This window comes from Apteryx rowi, unplaced genomic scaffold (genome assembly GCF_003343035.1).
Source record: "Apteryx rowi isolate R43461 unplaced genomic scaffold, aptRow1 scaffold_6, whole genome shotgun sequence".
Taxonomy (NCBI): domain Eukaryota; kingdom Metazoa; phylum Chordata; class Aves; order Apterygiformes; family Apterygidae; genus Apteryx; species Apteryx rowi.
Window position 1 is genome coordinate 4,221,349 of NW_020450871.1, and position 22,225 is coordinate 4,243,573.

Here is a 22,225-nt window from a genome sequence, read left to right on the forward strand (position 1 = left end):
ACAGTTTGAGCTGCAGTTTTGTCTGATCCTTTTAAGAGTTGGGAATGGCTSTTTTGATGTCTCATATCTAGGAACATGAAAGGCTCCTTTCCTTCTAACTGTGCATAGGGCAGGGCCATGTCTGTCTCTCCTAATCAAAAATGTAATCAAAGATCTCACTTCTTGTAAAAAATGTATTAAAAAGAAGAAACGGTGCAGCATATTTCTATTGGCTTCACTGCTGGTTTGCTCTGGTTTCTACTTCTGAGCTACTCCCTCCTGGATTTCACAAAAGAAGCCCCCCCGCTTAATTTCCGTGTGTCTTGAGACATTTAATTACAAAACGTTGAGCTTTGAAAACAAAAAATCATTGTATTTGATTCAAGTGAAATATTGATTGTCCTTGAGTTCCTGCACCGCAGATATYGGCAGCATTTTGTCAGCACAAGGAGCAAATGGAAAGATCATAGCAAAGAAATATATGTTCCAACTGGAAGGGAAAGAAGCTTTGCCAGGAAAACAGCTATGCTCCATCTCTCYATCTCCCACAGCTGCTTCTTAATAAATGGTCTGTTGACCTGATGTTAACGTTTCTAGTTTACAGTAAGCAGCATTTCCCTTAAACAAGATACTGATAAAGTGGAACTAGGGAATAGAGGGGGTGGAGAGCAGATTTGCAAAACATGCTGGACTGAAAAAATCTGAACATACCGTGTGTGTCTYGGGAGTAGGATCATGTCTCAGTGTGTGAATAAATATATAATGTATAGACATATGTTCTCCCTTCTCAGAAACAGAGTTTTTTGAGTGGTCCCAAATTGCGCTGCTTTCAATAACATTGCAAAGTAGAAGGAAGCACGCTTGCGTGGAGGCGAACAGAGTTGATGATTAAGGGTTCGGGGGTGGCAGTTCTGACAATGGAGCATCCTCACTTGGCAAAAAGGAGACCAGGCACTGAGAGGGGACGCAGGGGTCCTCAGGCCACTGTGCAGACACCATGTGGTCTGTCTGGAGAGAGACAATGCGTTTGGGTTTGCTCATTTTCATCTCACAGAAGAGGGCTAATTCTTAATTAATGGAGATCAGATTTTCATACAGATTCAGTTGCGAAGAAAGGGCAAGTAAAGAAGAATCAGATAAGTGTTAGCACAAAGTTGTTTGTTAAACGGAATTTTTATTGTTTTCCATGAACCCTATGCAGGGCTGTTGTCCTCCTTTTAATTCCTCTTCTAGCATTTGTTCCCTTTTTCACTGCCTCCACAATTCTCCCATTCAAGCAGAAAAAGCCACCTCCAAAAGACCAGTGTAACATTAGCAGAAATTATTAGCAGCAGTGATTTCAATATTCAAATGGACATAATATTTAGTAATAGACTGGGAGTTGTATAAATAGAGTATGAATGCCTGGTAATGAATCATATCAATAATTTTCACATACAGACTGTGCCTTACACTTCTCAAAGGCCTTTACAAATACCAATTGATTCTCACAGCATGCCTGCTTGGTGGAGGAGTTGTTATTAGTTCTAGTGCAAGGTGAGGATACTGCGATGCAGAGAAACGATGCTTCATGTGTAGTTCATGCTGGGACTCAAAATAAAGAACAAAGTTGGAAGCTCCTGACTCCCAGGCCTTAATCCTGGAGCTAAGTGGCTCTGTATGATTCCCCTGGCATGGCTGGAGGTGTTGTTCCTTATGGACAGAGCATGAGGAGAGCAGTCTTTGGTAGACCCTGAAGTATGGGGCTGAAGGGAAGTGGRTAAAGGAGGGAGTAATTCACGGTGACTGGCAGGACTCTTCTCTTTGATTCTGTGCTTTAAGCTTGCAGTCAGCAATAGCACCTGTGCCCACGCAGGGTGTGGGTCTGGTGGGCTTTCAACCTAGGGAAATGTGGTTTTCCATGCAGGAAAGTGGCAGCCAATGCAGACACGTTCCTGAAGTGGAGAGGCATCTTGAATCCAGCTCTGTGCTCTGTGCCTCTTGTCCATCTCAGTCAATGAGAGTAATAGCTGAAGAACACCTGAAATACAGGAACAGAGTCTTTACTAGTGTGGCATCCTGTTCAGCATTCACTGCATTATCCAACTGTATTTTACTATTGCCCTTCTTAATTCTGCAGTAAATTGTTCCAGCCTTTAATGTCTCTCCTGGTGAYCCAGGGATGCAGTCAGTGATGGAGATCATCTTCAGAGGAAAAAGGCAGGTTACATAGCACATGCCTCAACCAAGAGAAACCTAATTCATCTTTCTTCCTCATTTTGTAATGAAAGCACTGAAGCTGACTCACAGCCCAGGAGAAGAGGACATGCTCTCAACTTGTATAAAAACATGACATGGTACTTCTAGCCTTTTCTTTAAACATATTTTACTTTGACATCTTATTTGCTGTTTTGAATGACACCGTACACTGAGAAGTTGTCTTTAAGCTGGCCACAGTGGCACTTGGCTTTTTATTCAGAGAGGTTACATAATTTCAGAACCCATCAGCATGTTAAGAGTCCTTTAAATTGGCAGAACAACATGCACTACACTGCACTTGTCTGTATTGAATTTCTTCTGCCACCGCATTGCCCAGTGACCTGAATTTCACGGGTCCTCCCAGAGTGCCTCGCAGTTTGCTGCCGTCCTGAGCTGCCTAAGTCACCCTGCCATCTCACGTTTTCTCTGTCTTCTAAGCCATCAGTTGTTGCATTGAAACTATTGATCCTTGTCATCGCCTTGCTGCTCTCCTCCCCAGGCCTCTGTGGACGTTGGCAGGGGCCTGGTGTGGAAGGATCATCCAGACTCCCTTGGAGCAGAAAGGCAACGGAGGTATGAGGAACCCAAAGCAACTTGTTTCTAGATCCTGTTTGCTGAGCCAGAACCCCAGTGCAGAAACTCCCACAACCCTTCATTAAAGGCAGTGGAGGAGGAAGGTTCCAGTCCGAGGCTCACAGCACAAGGTCAGATTTTGCACCTTGGGCCTCTGATTTTTGAAAAGAGCATGTACATTTCTCAGGGCTGTCCCACAGAGCCAAATTTTTACTGTCAAGCTTTATGGACTCTTCTAACAAGCTTATTGAGCAACCTTATTGACTTATTTTCCAGATGGGACTGGCCATTTATTCTTTTAAATCTTTTTTTCCTACCTTCTTATCAACTTTTAATTCAACATGGAGCTTTACCTCTCACTGCCCAGTTTCTAAGATACTTTAATACTCTTTTTTGAGGATCTTTTGTCTGAAGCTTGCTGATAGTCAATCTAAATTGTATTCACAGTTTCATTAACTCTTTCAGAGAGGTGTATATATATTAGTGTCTAGAGGACCTTCTCCTACACATAAGCTATGCTCTTCTGGCCTGTTCATATCATATTTCTCTAAGCTCTGCCTCAGGTATTTTRTTCTATGAACTGAGTCTAGCATGTTTAGGGAATAGATTTTTTTTCCCTATAAAAAAAGGAAAAAAAAGAAAAGGGAAAACATAGCAACGACAGCATGGCAACAGCAGCTGCTGCACAAAAGAAAAATAGGCAAACAGACTTCCGAAACGTGTATTCACTGTTAAGCTATTTTTACTGTTTGGTGAGTATGTGGGAGTATTATAACAAAGTAAGTGAGAAAATAGCTTACAAATAATTCATAAGAAACTTTAGATGAGAACATATCTTAATGACTTCAGCCTCCTAGCTAGCCCTCATGCTGTATGAATCTCCACATGCACAAACATAAAGGTCACCTCTGATCTACTCTATTTATATATTGTAGATTCGTACATAGACACGTATATAATATTCCATAGAAGAAATGACGTCAGCAGAGCATTAAAGTTAAATAACCAGGCACTAAAAGTAAAGAACTGTGCATTTCTGCATAGTGACTTAAAAATAAATCCATCTTGTTATGTCCACCTCTGTGTTTGCACCAGAGGTCTCTGAGCTGTGTGGTTGCAGCGTGGCCCAGCAGGTTGGAGGGGTCCCGAGGGGTTGCGGGAGCTGTATTTGGCTCCCAGCCCTGTTGCTGCTGCCCTGCTGTGTGACCTTGGGCTTTTTGCATCACTTCTCTGGGGACTCTTTCCCCATTCACCTTTCGTCTGGCTTGAGTTCATAGGTACGAAACTCTCCAGCACAGAAGTACTTGTATTACGTCTTTGAGCAGTGCCCAGCCAAAGATGGGGCATATATGTGCTGAAAAGTGACAATATGGGAATTAATAACATCTCCTTGGCCAGCCAGAGCACTGTTTTGCCTCAAAATCCCCTCCTCAAGATCTCCTAGTCTCACTGCACACAGGTAAACCACTGAAAATCTTTAAATTAAAAATAACTCATCAAGAATTTAGGAAAAACAGACTCAAAACTGTTGAACTTCCTTATAGTTAAAACCCAGTCTGTTTTTCTGTGTGAACCTGTTTTCGCCATCAGATGTGTTCCATGGGAGACTGAACGAGGCAAATTCAGTCTCCTAAGTCTCCTCCAGCTGAGCCRCCATCCTGATGCTTTTAGTGGCACTAACAAACACAGCTTAGAACTTGTGCAACCAAAGCGAGATTCATTTGCCTTTAGAAACAACACAAATCTGTTTTGCTGGTTAAATAAAGTCATTTGCAGGGTCCTGTTGTGGGAACAATGTGTCAGCTTGTCCTGAATGGAGCAGTCATTAGGATGAATAGCTTGGTTGTTGGGCTTTAATAGCCCTCTGCACACTTAAGTGCCCTTTATTGACACAGCCTGCACTGCTAGCGGGGCTCTGCCTGCATCCTGGAGTGACTACCAACTGCAGGTGCTTCTGTATTTACAGCATAACCACAGGCTGCRTCACTGCAGGATTTATTGTGGGCATCCCTGTTTTACAGTCCTATGTGAGGTTTATTTATTTATTGCAAAATGTTCCTAATCCCATATATTGCGCATTTTCCTCCAGCCCTGTGGTTTGAGAAAGTTCTGATCTCTCCAGCAAGTGAGGCAAATGGGACTTGGGTGCTGAGCCCTTTGCACACTTGGGCATTGACTTGCTGCAGATGTGGAAAGCCCATTTCTTCTTGTCCCTCTGGCTCAGGTCAGTGGTATGAAGAAGGATGATGAGCTAATGTTAGTGAGGAAGTTTCTGAGATCTTAAGGAATTAAAGCAGCAGAGATGTGCGAGCTGGGTTTATAATTGTCTTTGTTATTGTAGATGTGTTCTTGAAAGTTTGGTGGGTAACACGTAGTGAGCGAAGTTGGCGAAGTTCTCCAGGGAATGTCAGAAATGAGGAAACAGCAGCTAAAGTGTTTCGGTTCCCTCTGAGGCTTTCTTCAAATTAAGTTGAAAACAAGCAAGTGAAATGCGACACTTAAAAGCACTTTGTTCATAAGATTCTTTCTGTTTCTAAATTACTTCATTTAAACATCTTTGTCTACAAAACCTCCAAGGAAACTCATCCTCTTGTTTTCTCATCTGCATCTTCTGCTTTCCATTTGCGTTTTCTACACAAGAAAGAGTGCAAGTATCTCATGGACATTTATATGTGTAAAAACACATGTAAGGAATGGTAAAATGCAGACTGGTTGAGCAGGATAGAGGTGTGTGTTCTAAAATAAACCTGCTGACTTAATATGTGCTGTGTACTGAGGTATCCACTGTTTGCTGAGATCTTTTACTGTGGCCTTCTGTAATACCTGAATATATATTTACGTTGTTCCTACAATGTATTTAGAGCACAAATAGCCTAGATTCAAGGTACTTGAAGAAATATTTCTGGGCTCTTTTGCTGTTTTGTTTGTATTTTTTGTTTGTGAAAACAATTCTCAAGAGCATTGTTAGGTGTATCATACCAGGAACACCTCTGGGCGTGCTTGGGAATGTGTCAAAGCAGGTTTTGAGAGCTTTTATTTTCACACCATGTTTCAGTTCTGTAGCGATAAATGTTTTCTGGGTATAAACCTGCAGCCCCTCCTCTTGCAGGTCTCACTCCTTGGAATGAAAAGAGATTTTTAAAGTTTCAGGGTTTTGTTTGCAATAGGATTGTGCGACACTCAGCCAGCAACAAGACTGTGCCAACAGCACAAAGTGGAAAACTGCTGTTGATYGTAGCAGCTGAGTACCATTGGGCAGGTAGGCTTAGTACAGGACTTATTGCAGAGAGGGAAGGTAATGACAGCGTGGAGAAATGGAGAGAAGAACAGATCTTTTAGGAAATTCAACACTGGCAAGTTGACTTGCAAGTCAAGACAAGCCAGATATCCTCTACCAGATTTTTTCACCACTCTTTTTCTGGTCTGTGTACTGGGCAATTACCACATCCTTCAGCAGGTGGGATGAATGCTGCGGAGTGCAGACAGCTGGGGAAGCCTCGCTTGGAGTCCTGTGCARATGTCCTCAGTTCAGGGCAGTGCTCGGACCTTCCAGGTGTGGGGAAGAAAAACGTGCTCACACTGCTTGTGTGCAGCATCCTGGATCTGCCTCTACCCCTGTGGTAGAACAAGGCTATGCAGGCCATATGTCACATCTGGCTTTTAATGCCCTACTTTGTTATGTGCCGAACTAGCACGTGCTCCTCTCAGCCAAACCAAGAGTATCCTGCAGAGTGAATGAATACTAGGTAGTGGCTTTATTTCTGCAGTGTCGTAACCACAGACAGCCCAATTATTTCAAATGGGTCTCAGTCAACATGTTCAGATATGACAAAGAACTTTTTGAAAGATAAGAAGCATTTAGAGCTAAGGGTTGGCTCCAGCCTTAGTTATTTACATCGGGGTGGAGAGGTAAAATTTTTTTATTAGTGTCACTGTTTAAATATTTTGGCTCTATCTTCCAATATTGTGGCAAGAAGGAACCATATGTGTTCCTAGAAAGAGAGCCTAGTACAGCCGTTAATCAGGAGAGGATCTATTAATGTATTAACATTCAGAATAATGAGCAGGAACAGCATGCACTGGAGAGACTAACATGCATCTTTAGTCTGTGGATTTCAAATGTGTGGAAAACGTTATATTCCTCCATCTTTCTAAAGCTGAATTTCTGCCAAAGGAAGTTCTGTTCTCTTAATTTTAGAAAGGTTAAATCTATTTACAAAAGTAAGCATAAGCATGGAGGGATGGAAACCAGGAGGATGTGGAGAATAACAGGCTCCCAGTCTGCAGAGGTCACTGTGGGAGCTGCTCTGACAGGGAAACATGTAGGCATGTCCTTTCATTTCCTTAGCACTGTGCAGGGAGGGGGACATTCTTGGAGAAGCGATGAACGTCAAGTTCTCCTCAAATGGCTGTGTCACCTTTGCTGCGCACACTCCCATCCCCGTCTCCAGAAGGCAATGGACTGTAGATGTGTATGTTTGCAGATTGCAATTGGGCTTTAGGGAAGATTGCTGAAAGACTTGGCACAGGGAAAGGGCAAATTTTAAAGAGCTCCGAGTGYGGGAGAGATTGCTGGTTGAGCAGCTTGGTTGCCTCGAGGTCATTGCTAATTAGCTGCATCTTGCCTGAAGAAGTGAACATTACATTTTAATGCTGCTATGAAAACGAATCATGCTGTCTCCCCTTTGCATCCCATGCTACTGCCTGCTTTGCTGTGACATCTGGAGCAAGCTGCACGAAGGAAGGGAAGAAAGCTATCTTAAAGGATGTGGAAGGATGCTGAAGCGGTAGCAGAGTTGAGATGAGACAGGCTGGAGTATGACAGCTGTTACTGGATCATGCAAAAAGCCTGCCAGCAAAAATGCATCAATTTGTGTGATATCCRGGTGTCTTGTCTTCTGTTTTCATAATTGCGTACATGGTGCCTGCATAAATCTTTTCCCCCCTGCACCTCCAGCGAAAGGAGCTGGCTGGCGGATGGCAGCACATCAGTGGGAAAACACCAGCAAGAAGAGACAATCAGTCAGATGTGTGTCAGATGGGGAGGGTGAAGGCCGCAGGCAGATTCCTCCAAGGTTGCTATAACATGGTACATTCACTAAATAGAAAACCTCTCCTTTTCCCTACAGGAAGAATAGCATGTTCATCCAGACATGAGAACCAGCAGTGCTGTCTTCCCATGTTCTTCAAGAGTTTAGTGCCAAATGACAGCACAAGCGACAACAGCAGAAGCTTTCAGCAAATGCATTGTAGCCCAGAGGTCTGAGTGTCCTCTCGAGGGATACAGTGGAATTTCTTCTCCATTTTCATTGAATACTGAAATCTTCCTGTTTACTCCTTCACTCTTTAGCTTCAACCTCTGTTCAGCTGTGGGCTTCCTCCTTTCACAGTGGTCAGAGCTATCTGCTTGAGTGGAGAGGAGTTCTGTGATTCTGCATTTGACACTGCATTTACCACTACAAGCCCATTCACTGAAAACAAAATATACTTCACCTGCACAGGCCAGTTAATTGGTTTCCTCAGTATTTCAGTCTTTGACCTTTACTGCCCATGGGCAACCAGTCTTGTTGAGTCATTCCACAAATTGAGCTGTTGATATCACCGGTTCCATGCACTCAAAAGTCTTGAAGTTGAGGTACAAACGGTGAGTTTTTTGAAATAATAACATCTCCTCCCCCAGAATAAATGTTGACTTCTGGATATTGATGCACTCCAAAGAAATGTGCTTCCCCACAGTGGGTTTGTAAGCTTTTAAGGATCAAAACTCAGTCTTGAAGACACAAGAAAAAAAAAAGTGTCTTTCCTATTTTGTGTTCAAAGGGAACCACCTTCCTTTCCTTCTCTGACCCTCAGGGAGTGACAACTCTCTTGCTAACTTTAGTCCTGTTGACAATGGTGCAGATGACAGCCATTTTGAATGAAGAAACCATAGGAACAAGGAAATTGTGAGCCAGCAAAAGCAAAAACAGTAAAAACGTCTCCTTTGACTCACAATAAGATTGTGAATTTTGGTGCATGAGTTATTGATGTTGCAAGAGCAACTGAAGTTATTTCCAAAGCCAATACTTAAATTTTGCTTTGGCAGCTCATAATTGTGAGTAGGTCACACAGCCGCATAAGAAGAGGCAGTTGTTGACTAGTAGGAGTCTAATATTTTCTTTAAAAAGGGTCAGACCAAATGAACTTTTCTCCCATATCCTGTCGCTATGTTCTTCTTGCTCCTGTTTGAACAGTGGCCTTAGTTTCCATAGTGCTGAATGTAATGCAGTGCACTGGATCTGTGTGCAGGTGACTAATATATGCTATTGCTTTCCTTGATGTAGTGTTTAAACCTGCATTTTTGCCCAGGGTGCCAGACTATGACAAATAAGAACTAGAAGATGGTAATGAATAAACAAGATGAGAATTTCAGCTGTAATCTGCCATCAGGTCCATCTGTTGCTTCTTCCCCCACAAGCCTTGCAAACTCAATGAGCTAGGAACAGGCATGCTCCATATACTGTCCCACCCTGCAGTCACATATCTAAGGTCTAATTGGCTGGTTGCAATTAAACATATCACGATTGGTCTCTTGAGCCATTATCGGTCACAGGATCTTCTTGTTCAGCTCTTCAGCCTTTCATCCTTCCTGCTCATGATGAGACTTCCAGAAGGATACCAAAAACATGAGGAGGATAAACATCTTAATCACATGCTGGTGTCTGCTGTGTCGCAAAATGACAGTTCCTCCAGTGAGATGTGCCTCACAGGCATCACATATAATCTGTTCGTTTAGCCGTTCTCAGCCTGTCTCCCACAGTTTGCACTCACTGCCCATCTCTTGCAAAACTAGCCACCCGGCTCCCAAAAGAGGGGGATTGTTTTCCAGTTGGCAGCTAGAGAGTCCTGAAGTCTGTATGACCTATTTGCACCCTGAATCATACGAATGCACTTCAGCTGGGGCTAGTGTTGTTTTTTTCTGCTTATTTTTTCTATTCTGGAGAAGGAAAAACAGAAGTTCCTGGCAGGAGCATGATGCAGAAGCAACTAAGCAGAAGAATGGCGCATGTCTGAGATGACTCAGTGAACAGTGAAGGCTCCAACAAGTATTGCTGTTGGTGAGCAGTAGCACACTCTGGAAGAGCAGTTGCTTATCTCCCAGGCAACACGGCAGCTTGCAGAAGGTTGCCATTGGAATTCACCACACTTCCATCCGCCTCTTGTCGATGCATGATCTTCTCTTACAGATCTCGTGCTCACAGCTGCAATTCACAAGTGGACTATCTGCTCACTTTGGGAACCAAGCCATCTTAATTAAAGCCCACACAGATGATCTTATCCCATTTCTCCTGTAGTTACTTCCTTATCATGTTCCAGAAGCCCATGTCCTCAGTTCTCCGCTCCTCCTCTTGCTTCCAGCTCTCCTCCCAGCAAGAGAGATGGAGAGGAATTTAATAAGGAACTTTACTGATTAGTGAAATAAATTCCCTTTCTAAATTAGGGATTCTTCTGCTCAGGGTTCTTTGCCAATCCCTAGTATCTCCCTCACGTTGTTTGTCTGCTTCTGGCTCTCTTGGGAGAGCGGTTTGGGACCTGGTTTGAGTGGCACTTACTCTTTCCTTTGCTCCGAGTAACCATGCTCAACAAATGCAAGGGCAGACCAGAGTCATAACACCTGCCTCTGAGTGGCAGGGCCATAAAGAAATATAGGGCTGTTATTTGGCCAGGAAAACAGAACTTTATTAACACCCAGGGCCTAGCATTATGGGCTACAACTGCAGAGTCATTTTAGAGAAAGGAAGAGATTTTTCTCTTCCTAATTTATGTCTATCCTGCATATGGCTTCTACGGAGTCACTAATGTTACAGACAGATGGGTTGGCATTTTACTAGACAGAACACATGGGCTAGATGTTGTTAATGCTTGTTAGCTACTCACTCTGTAGCTTGACCAGTCCAATATGGTCACCTCACAGATGGTAGGAAAGCTGCAGCCTGGGCGCTGTAGCRGTCCATCTCTGCAGTACTTTGTTGTGACAGAAGTTGTGATAGCTTGCATTTGGCTGCTATTTATGAAGGGCTTGGTTGTAGGTCAGAGAAAGTATACCTGTGGCTGGGGGATCAGTGCATCCCTGCATGTACAAGAAAGATGTTGATTTGTGAAGATCTTGAGCTATTTAACAAGGTATTTGCTTTAAAGACTTAATTTCATATTCTGAATTTTTATAATATGGTGTTAGAAAAATTCTGTGAGCCCGGCACCTTCCTCTCTTCTACATTCCTTTTTGGTTGATGTTTATAAAGGCCCTGCATTTGGTTTTGATTGTCTTTAGTTTAGGGTGGACATCTCATGCAATTTCCCTTTCTCTGTGAAGTGAATAGTCTGCTGTGATTTACTCTCACCAGTCTTGTGTTCAGCTGAACCATTTCTAGGTGTCACCTCAACAAATCTCTGCAGAGTGAGTTCTCCTTGATATTTGGATTGGAGATCCCCAGCAGAACCTGCAGGTGCAGAAGCAGATGTTAGAGGTGAATCATGTATGTTACCCTCTTCCCTCTTTGTCAATATTGATGTACAATTTACAGCATAATGACAGGAGGTGCAGAGTGCATCCTACAGATGAGACAGGGAATTTTAGTTTCAGTACTAGTCCTTTAAAACTCTGAAAGCACTTTTGGAAAATACATGAGTATTAATCCAGACTGAGCAATAGTTCTTCCACCCTATGATTTAAATTGGATGTATTTGTCTCTATCTGTCCTGAACTGTTAAGTAGCATTAATGCACCCTGATAATAGCTGTCACATTTTACCCCAGGGGTTGCTCCTCAGTGATAGGTGAAGTCACAGCAGTTCAAAGACCTGTCGTTCAGGAAGAAAAGCTATATAGGAATATTCAGATATAAAATAGTAATAGTATGAATCAAAAAATATGCTTCCTTTATTTTAAAGCCTTTGATCTTTCTTTTATGGCATCACATTTGACAGTGTAAAGGGCAGTAACCTTTAGGAGAAGCCTTGTGAGAGACGCCACCGACTTGCCCTCCGGTGCTCACAGCACTCTCCTCTGGGATTAATACCAACCGCTTTCCCTGCATCAAGAGAGGTGGAGGTGCAGCACATGGCAGTGCTTTCTTTTACATTTTCTGTTGTTTACATCTCTTGGGGCTGGTGCAGGAGAGCTCACATACATCAAAACAAGTAGCTGTATGGAGAAACTCACTGCTATGCAACGCTCCCCGCTCTGCGTTTCTTTGGTACTGAGTTGATGCAATAGCCAGGACCCCATCAGTTTTATCACTCGTGTATATAGTGCCTGGGTTATGTTTTGGATTAAGATGGAAGTATATGAGCTGACCTCTTGTGCTAAAGACATTGCGGGGTTGTGTTTCATCTCAGTGTTGAATAATAAGAAAGAAAAAGGAAGTGTTTGCTATAAATCTCAGTGCACGCAAGGCTGTTTCTCACCTATCCCACCCCAGCTTTCAATTTTCTTCTTGGCATTGCCAGGCGCTCTCTTTTCTTTGCTCAGCAGCTAAAAGCAGCTTTTTCATTACTTTTCCTGGAAGGCCCTTTACAGGCATCCATCCCTCTCTGCCTCATAAATTCAGTTTATATAGCAAGCTGGCAACACGGAGGTCAGAGGTCTTGGCAAGAAGCAATTATTATAAAGAAGTACTCTTCCTCTTTTGAGTTACAGAGAGGATATTATAGGGGAAAAAATTTGGCTGGAGACAAGGAATGGTCATTTGTGATAGATAGGTTGCTTGACTGATGAAGAACTGCACATCCTGTTAGAGCTATGTTGGGAAGGTTTTGTGTCAGGCTCAGCAGCGTGGTCTCACCGGCTAGCAGAAACCTGCCAGCTACCACAAAAAAGAAAGAAGGAAACCAGTAAACAGTTTGTTAAATAACCTCATAAATATTGCCAGCCATAAGYGCATCTTGTGGTGCAATTTGTTTTTTTGTTTTTTTAATATTTCTCTAATTTTAAAAGAACAGCCTCTAATTAAAGTGATTTAGTGGCTACCTGGGGACCTGATATTTGAGCAGTGTGTGATACTTAGGAGAGATTGATTGGTGAGGCATAATTCAATTGGGGGATTTTGATAATGATATCATCACCCGAGACAGCCAAGTTTGAGCAATTACACAGATCTCGGAAGCTCCTGTTTGGACTGTTGTAACTTCAGCAGGCAGTTTCCATGTGTGTGCATGCATACACACACGCACACACGCACGCACGAAACCTCTTTGTTTCTCTGTCACACTGCATAGCTCTTCTGGTACAGCAGTGAAGAAGACAGACACTTATTCTAGATAGGTAATGATGCATATTAATGCCAGTCTGGTGATAGGTGTTAGAAAGTGGTAGCACATAGGGATCAAACTTCTCTTCTGTTTTCTGCCTTGCTGCTCATTGCCTAAAAGCAAATGCCTGGCGTCTCACTGCAGGAAGGGTTGATTTGGGTGTTCTTCACTGGATGGTCGAGTTCTGTGAGTTTTTGGTTGGCTGCGTGTTCAGGGGGCTCCCTTGGGTGGGGGGTTGTTGTGAGTGGCCCGTTGGGTACGCACAAGCATGCTGATTTATCAGCTTTGCTTTTGAGACTGTTCCCTTCATTGCACACCAGATCCCGCAAAGAGGCTCCAGGCCCTCTCTGCGGCTATATTTTGGCTCTCCTCTTCTGACAGCCATGTGTGGACAAGAAGGCCTTTGACATTTAGAAAAATCTCAGCGTCTAAAGCAAGAGGCAGAAACAAAAAGATTTTCTTTTTAAAGGTCAGGGCAGGCAGCTTCTTAAAACATATTTTCAAATTGGTTTGCTGGACTGTGACAGGATTTACACGTATTAATGGGTGGTGAAGCAAGCAGGAAGCTCCACAGTGGGCGTGTTGGGGAAGCCGTCAGGGAGGCCMGGGACCGTCAGGAACATGAATGTGCCCAGCTCACTCGATGGGAGATGCTTTGTGGCACAAATGATGATCACACTGCGGAGTTTTTGAGAGATGGTTTGGTGTAGCAGACCCTGAGGACTTTTCCTGATGGGGAAAAGTTTTGGGGAAGAGGGCATGACTGTCATTTATGAAGAGTAGCTCTGAGGGACTTGGATGGTGAAAGCAAATTGCAAAAGGGATCTATCTTGCGGGGAGATATACGTAACATCCTAGCAGGCAGCACAGAAGGCTCCGAGGAGGGCCTGGGAACACCACGAGGACAAGGGAAATGTCAGTAAGAACTGGGGTATGAAGAGTTAGGTGAGTGCAACCACAGCAGAGCCGTAACACCGTAGGAGGCCAGTGAGCTGAATGGAGCAGAGAGAAGCTCTTCGTGGGGTCTCAGCCGTATTGCCCCATCCCTTGGCATGCACAGGGTTATTTCCCCAGTATTCAGAGCAGTTGTGTGTATGGACATCGCACAGAAAGTGATTTATGGAATAAGCAGAGCCAAGCCTCTCGGCAGACAAGATGGAGCCTCCACAATACCTTCACTGGGTAAATGTCACTGTGCAGTGATTCACTTGCTTGTTTTGACCCCTAATACATCATAGCCTCGAAAAGTATCATCTACTGCAGAGTACGGCAGAACTTCATCTGCAAAACAAAAGCTTCTGAGTGCCAAGGGGTGGAAAGGCACACTGGCTACCCTGCCAAAGGCTTAGACCTAAATCTTTGTCACGGTGAGGAGGTATTTGAAATGAGGTTCCCAAGCTGAGCCTGCTGCTTTAAAGTGACACTTGGCCTGGTACAAAGCACCACTGTCACTTTTGTCAGCTTACCAAAAATCATGTGGGAACTCCAATTCCAGCACTTGGATGTGTGTGTTTGAATAYGCAGGAGAACATCTGTATATCCTATGTGGATCACACCCCTAAATATAGCAGTGCTTTCTCCACATGGAAATCTGAGGTGGAATATCCCCACTTAATGGTGAAATTTCAAGTTCTATTGAATGCTAAAGCCCTCTTTTGCTTTTTTCCATGTTTCTTCATGATAACACATCCCTATGGAGCCTTCTCTTTGGAGCACCCAGGCACCCTTTTCTCACTCTTCTTCCGGAGTCTGAAGGCCTACAAGACATTGGGTCATATGCTCAAGTAGCATCTTTCAAGAAGGATCCTAAAAGCTTTGGATGACTAAATTCACTCTAGTTCACTCCACTAAATTCATTCCAGTTTATAGCTGATGGCATTTTTGGAGACAGAGTGAGGTTGTTCTTTTTTTTTTTCCTAGCTACCAAAATATGTCAGAAAGAAGAGGAAAAGGGTATACAAGAAACTGTAAGAATTGGTGTCTCTAGACCATAGTGCACTTCTGAACTGTATGTTTTCCTGTAAATGACCAAAGGAGACAATCAAACTTTTGACATAGCTACCTCTCAGCTGATGGAACAAGCAGCAAATTAAATGCTGGGACTTAGCTTTCAGAGAGTGTTTCTATGCAATAACAGCGTGGGGGCAAAGACAATCTCAGCTTCAAAGCAAAATCAATGCAGTCAGAAGCCCTGCTTGTGTTATATCAAAGCACTAACAGTTGAGAGTGCCTCATCTACAGTTCATGCGCTGCTAGYTTCGTCCTGCCAGCTTTGAGTCCTTCCCTCAGCAAGGACAGTTGGTAGTGCCCATTGCTCCTATGCACCTTCAGCATTGGCTGCTCTAACCCCTTGCTGAGGTGGTCCCTGTTGGAGGGATGGGCTTGCTTTTCTATCACGCTGGTGGTTATTTGAGAGCTGCGTGTTGCCAATCAATGCAGCAGTTAAATGAACCCAGGTAGCATCTACTTTGTCCCATTCCTAAAATACAGACATACTGGTTCTCTTAGCAGTCCCTGAGAAAGAGAGAGGGGGGAGCCTCTCTGCTCCACCCCTTCTCTGCTCCGGTTGTTTCCTTACCCAGGATGAAACTGCAGTTAGACAGAAAATGCCCCCAGCATTTGGCAGCAGATGCACTGAGCAGAAAATGAAGCAGGTAGAAAGTTTATCTGGTGACTGGGGAGGAGCCTCCAGCTTCCACTCTGAGTSCTTCACCTCTTGGGTGTGCGCCTTCCATGATTAGTTTTCTATCCCACCCTTCATCTGCTGCACAGACAGATACATAGAGCAGAAGAAGTGGCAGGGGCACCCCAGTTCCCAGGTACCTGGCTGGCAAAGAACTGCATGCACACATGCAGCTTTAGCTATAATATAAGTCTTTGCCTGCCAAAAAAATATATATGTRTATATAAAAGCTATAACGCTTTAAATAATTTACCAATTTCCTGAGTTAAAAGGAAGATTTATGATGTTTCCCTCTGTCAGGCAGCAGCTGATCTTGATTCTTGTGGAAAAGCAATTGTACTAAAGGCTCCTTTCTCTGAGCAGGTCTAGGAGCAACTGCTGCGAGTTTATGTCGCCATGTGGTAAATAGACCTGTCTTGTTCATGTTGCACAACGCAGTGAAATCGGCTCGCTGATGTGATTGCTCTAGAGGGTGGCACAGTGTATGAGCAGAAAACAGGGTGTCACCCTTGAAATCCGTAGCAGGAGGCGCATACACCCACCAGCACAAGCAGGCATGCAGTAACACCGGGCAAAGATTGATTTCCTTTGCTTTTCTAGGAAAGGTCCCGATAGGCCTTAAATGAGACTGAACTGGCAACAGAGCTTAGCCAAAGCTGAAATCTCTTTCCTTTTGTGAGTATTGGAGGTCTGAATAAAATATGGCTGAGACCTGAGTCTCAGTAATTTAGCGTACCAGCCTGATTTTTCCATGAATGAGAAGTTCCAGGTCTGTGAGACAGTATTCTCACTAACTTCAGGATCCTGGTCTGCCCCTTGGTCAGTGAAACTCGAGGTGTGTGTGTGGGGGGGGAATATTTGCATCTCTCATTAACCACTGTGCTTAGCTGGCTAACTTAGCTCAGTGGGAAAGAGGCATCAAAGTGTGATGTTGGTCCCCAACCTGCCTCTTGGTGCAGCCCTGTGTGCATTGCCTACAGGGAGGATGGAGGACTTCCAGGCTCAGCCTTTCCTTTGACCCTGTGTATTCAGTGCACCTCCAAATCTTGCTGGTTTTTTCTTTGGCAGTTGCCTTTGAAAGCAACAACACACGATAGCCACGTAGGTCTGAGTAAGACATTTTAATAGTGTTGGGCCCAGAGTAGTTAGAACTGGTTTTGAATATGCTCTTGTCTTTCTTGCCCTCTTCCTGCTCACTGACTATCCCTGTGGGTCTGAGTGATGCTGGCTTGGGCCCCTCACCTGGGCATTTCATACCTGAATGAGCTTGGGAGGCCTTCAGCTTCGTCTGGACTTCTGTTCCCAGGGGTGCAYTGCTGGGGTGAATGGAGATTGCCTTGCACAGAGTGTGTTCCTGTGAATAGCTGGTGCGTGCTCTCAGTTGTAACTTCTTTTTAGTAGAGGTTGTGCTCAAGAATTTTCTTTGAGGGTTGGGATTCTTTTTAATTTAAAAATTGATTAAAAAAAAGAGTGGAGGGAGTCCTGGGTATGAGCAGTGAGGAGGATGACTTGAGTGCCCTAATAGCTTTAAACCTCTGGAAATTTCAGCTTTGTATCTTTCATAATTGAAGGTTTTTAAAGCTGGTGTCACTGGTATGCTCTGCACTGATCCAAAATGGCATGAAACAGCCAGCACCCAGGGAGCGAGCATGCAGATTTCGTTCAGCAGAACATCCCCTCCAGTGTCCTCTCCCTCCTCTCTCCTGCCCACCCATGCATGCCTCCTCCCCTGTCATGGTCCCTGCTCCCTCCAGCTCCCACAGCACCTCCCCTGGCTCTTTGCTCTCTGCCTGCAGCTCACCTAGTGTCCCAGGTATGGTGCAGACTTGCTTTTGAAAAGAAATCATGTGGGTTAATGGGAATGTATTGCTATTCTTATAATCACTTTATTTGTAAAGCACATGCTGCAAAGGTACTTCTGCTGTTGAACTCACCAACAGCAATAAATCTGTCTATCTATCTATATCCCAGTCTATACTATGTTATGAACAGATGGGTAAAAAAAGAAAAAGCAATAAAAACAAACAATAAGAACAGTAACAATGATAGTAATTTTAAAACACTCCCAAAAAAGCAAGTTTCTAAACTTTTTTTTTTTTAAAGCAGTGTGAAATTGAATGAACTGAACTGCAAGGGCATCCATCCTCAGAGTTAACATATAAACGTATCCCAGCAGAGAAACAATTGCTTGCTCTCCTTGTTCTTGTTAGGAAGGAGAACTGAAGAAACCTGGGCGAGATGTCTTCTGTGGATGCCCCCTCTGACTGTCCCTGGTGAGAGGGACCCCAAGCGGGAAGGTGTTGCTTCTCTTGCTTGTCAGACAACCCAGAGAAACCACAGTCCTGTTGAATGCAATAGGAAGTAATAGTCCTCTCAAAAGCACATATTTCTTCATGTAACTTCAGCAAACATTATTATTCTGCCTCTGCTGAAGGGTCAAACTGCAGTTATGAAGAATAGTCAAGAGAAATGACCATTAATCTCACAAAAAAGAAATTATTCAAATTTTGCCTTCACCCAAGACAACTGTGAGCTCAAAGCAGACAAGAAGTTTAAAACATTTTAAGTTGTTCTGTTTCTGAGATCATAAGACACAAGCAAATGTTCTGGCAGTGGATGCTAAATTTCTTAAGGAACTTRCTTTAATTAATTAAACTAGTAAACCAATTAATGGATTTACTTGTAAATTCTTAGAAAATTAGTTTTGTGCCCAAAGAGTGTTTTAATTCTAAGAAGGAGGCAGTGTCTTTCATACAGAGATTGAATTCCTGTTTCAGGTGAATTCAGTTCAGCGTTGACTTTGAAGACACAAGCGATGCATTCATAATACTTGGACCTTCATCCTAAACTCATGTTTCTCGTCAGCTGAATCCAGGGAGGATTTGCAAAACAAAACCTGTGCTGCTTTGACAGAACCCAGCCCATGTACTAATTCGTAACTATACTAGATCTTCACATTGTGCCTAACCTTTAAGATAGATTGCAGGTGTACACTCCTTGCTGTGCCATCAAACTGGTGTCCTAATGATCTGCCATTTCTTCCCTTTTCCTAGTTAGACTCTAATCGGAGCCTGKGGCACGTTGGATGCACAGAAAGCAAGTAGGGTAGCTCCACTAAGGAACTGATTAAGGCACCGAACATCCTTTGGAGTTGCTGAAAATGAACTAAGCTGAAGTGGAAGAGAATCCAAACCAATGTTAATTTGCTTTTCCTCTCTGAAATCTTGTTTAGATTTTCTCCCTGGCTTAGGGGTGACAGGGACATCCTCGGTACCTTGCACTCTTTGCAATCAGAAGTGACACATACATGAAAAGTTCATAATCAGATGTGTCCAGGTTCCTGGAAACATGAAATCAGAAACAAGCAGGTTCCCTGGGGCCCTTGGCGAGTAACACTTCCCTTCTCTCCTAGCAAGTAAAGCCATGTCTTCCTTTCCCATGGAAATCCTCAGCTCTGGGTCTTTTGGTAGGGTGGGAGTCTGCCCCGCTCCTGCTCCCCRCAGGAGCCCTCATGGTGCCCCAGCTGGGCTTCAGGGAGAAGCACTGGTACAGAACAATTAGGAGTGGGAGCATTTTGAAGAGGAAAATGGCAGGGGAAAGAATCAGCATTTCCACTGTGGTGTTTTTGATGTTTATTAATAAACAAGCAGCTTTCGTGCCTCCAGGGCCAGGAAAGGCTCCAAGCGTTCCTTACATCTCTTGCATTTAGCCTTTTTTTCGCTTGTTTTATATGTTACAGGAGATTTGTAATGTCTTCCCACATGTTGAGTTTCCTTATTTTCATATTAGCATCTCTGGAATAATTCCTCTGGAGCTCTTGGGTATTCGTTGCCGGGCTGATTTAAACATCTTGAAACACTTTAGGGATGTGGGGTGAATCAGCGGCTCGTTCAAAAGGAGTTACGTCAGTTGGGAACACGTCCACTTCCTCCTTCAGGAATAGGAAGGACTTCAGGGATAAGTGCTCCTTMGTGTCATAGAAAGAAAGCTCTTTGGTGTAGTTCCTGCCACCCAAGCCCTGGCGGGTGATGGAGTCCCTGAGGTGGGCGCCCTGGCTCTGCACTGGCTGCTCTGCTGCAGGTGGTGCGAGCCTGGCCTTTGCACAGGCCATTTCCAAGATGTTCGAGCTGCTCTTTTCCCTGCTGTGCCATTTGTTATTTAGGGAGGCTCGTGCAGGGCGTCCTGTGCAGAGATTTTGGAAGTGCAGAACTCAATAACGGCCCAATTAAGTTGTGCGTCGAACACCTGCTCTGCAGCAGATAACGTTTCCTTGATTACAGGCAGACCCACACTGAAGGAGGCCTCAGAGCCATGGTGCTACTTCTCTGCGTTGTGGGAGGTGAATTAAAACCCTGCCGTATTAATGGGTTTGTTCTTCTTTTCCCTCAGGCCTCCAGCTCCTCTGGTGGAAAAATGCAGCTTCTGGAAACAGAGTTCTCTCGAACCATCCGGGAGCTCATTGAACTCCACCTGCTTCGCCAGGACAGCATCCCAGCCTTCCTCAGTGCCCTCACCCTCGACCTCTTCAGCCGCCAGACCATCGCTTAGTTCATGCCGGTCCCACCAACACCCACCAGCCAGGCGAGCAGCACCCCTGGACAGGATAGTGACTCACCCCTGGTGTTCATAAGGTAGTGAGGACAAATTTTCCCCTCCCGCCCTTAACCCATGGCATTGGGTGGCTTTTGTTTTTTGGGGAACTCCTTCTCCCCTCTTCTTCTATGTTGATTCCCTAATCTGCTTCCTCCTGCTCCTCTGAAAAGCATCATCTCCCTCATGTGGAAGGGAAATCTAGCTCTATCCCAGGGCTCTCCTGTGCCAAACCCCACACATGAACTGTAAAATGTGTTTAAACTCCCCAAACTGTCTTACCGTCTCTCTGGGAAGTAGGTGGGAACTGCTGGTTTGAGGAGCCACAGCATTGCTGTTCACAGCTTTTCCCAAGAGGATCCCCCAAATCGGGACCTCAGCAGACAGACAAACATGGGTGTTGAGGAAGGCTGGTGCTCTCTGGCCCCACAGTTAATGAATAGTCCTCTCCTAATAGAAGCTAAGAGGTTGGTCACCCAGCTGGGCATTGGTGAAGGATCAGAGTCATGAGTTAGCAGGTTCATTTCAAATACCTCCTGCTATTGCAAATAGCTCATCACTCAGCAGGATTGAAATTATTTTCAAGTTATCTAATTACATGAGTCTCAGCCCCAGAATGCCAGCCCCTAGTCTGCCATCACTCAGCAGACAAGCACAAGTGTAAATGGACTTTTGAAGACCCTATACCTGTTCTGACACTTCTCTATCACATGGTGTGCTCTGATGTCACTGCCGTGCTTTTTGTTCCTCGCCAAGACTCTCAGGCACTTGGTTATCTCAGGAATGAAGATGGTGGGAGGGATCTTCTCAAGGTGTGTTCACTGTACTGCTGGTTTTAGCCTGCTGCTTGTGACCAGGCTGTGGGTAACTGCCCACCTTGTTGGGGGTGTCCGCCTTCCCTTGAAAGTGTCTCTCCTCTGTGGAGGACAGAACACCCCCTGAAGTCTGACATTTTGTGTTGCAATGGAGATACCTCTTTTATCCTAAGAATAAAGTGTCACTTCCCAATCTGAGTGTATGACTTCTTTATTTGGGATGTACACTGTGCTGCCTCTGTGCTCTCTCATGTGTAAAGTGTGGTAACAAATCACCCATCGATGGTCCGAGGCTGGTAGTGCTTTGAGAAGGGAGGACATCATTACCTTATTTTTTCCAGGCCCGTCTCATTCATGCTGTCAGATTAGTTTGTTATGAACTTTTGTGTGTATTGGTTTCCTCTTGATATCACCAAGGACCTACTTCTAAGCTTGGAGAGAAGGCAGCAGCAAGCAGACTAGAAAGTTAGCTTAGAAGCTCGCAGTGACTGTAGGACTGGCCGCTCTTACTGGAGTCACTTTGGGACTCATCGGTGTATCTAAGGGCATGGAAAACAGCTGCTATAGACCCAACTGATCAGAAGTGGTGGGACAAGTGTGTGCTCTGGGGAGGCTGCAGACCCCATCTTCCCAGCCCCTCCTCTCTGCAGGGGTTTGCAGGGAAGTGTTGCCATCTGAATGAAAGGCAACAGCAAAAGCTTGGCGTTTTCTCTTCTGCTTGAAGAAGTCCTGGTGGAAGATGAATTGCCTGGCGTGCTGTGCCAGGGGAACGCTGCCTGATTCATATGCGCAACATGGCACTGCGAGTCACCTTCCTCAGTCATGGAGAAAATGAATCATGACGTCAGCCACACTCAACTCCTCCGCCAACACAATAGCAGATCCTGGCTGCTGCTGAAAATTTTTCTCCTGGCTCCTCGCAGGAGAAATGAAGTAATTAATAAGTTTACAATAAACCCTCTATCTTAGCAAAACACGGGTGAGGCGAGAAGTGATGCTGGGAAGTGACAAGGGAAAAAGCATTCTGCCTGTTGGAAAGTTGCCTCCCAGGAGTGAAT

General features: G+C 44.4%; 1 protein-coding gene across 1 annotated transcript in view; it reads left to right on the top strand.

Annotated features, from left to right (window-relative positions):
* MAD1L1 (mitotic arrest deficient 1 like 1) overlaps nucleotides 1–21,349 on the top strand; it is a 375,918-nt gene extending 354,569 nt beyond the window's left edge. The window contains exon 19 of the mRNA XM_026083221.1: nucleotides 20,152–21,349. Coding sequence (XP_025939006.1) covers nucleotides 20,152–20,310 — 159 coding nt within the window. The 3' untranslated portion in view covers nucleotides 20,311–21,349. The remainder of the gene's footprint in view (nucleotides 1–20,151) is intronic.
* Nucleotides 21,350–22,225: the final 876 nt, after the last annotated feature.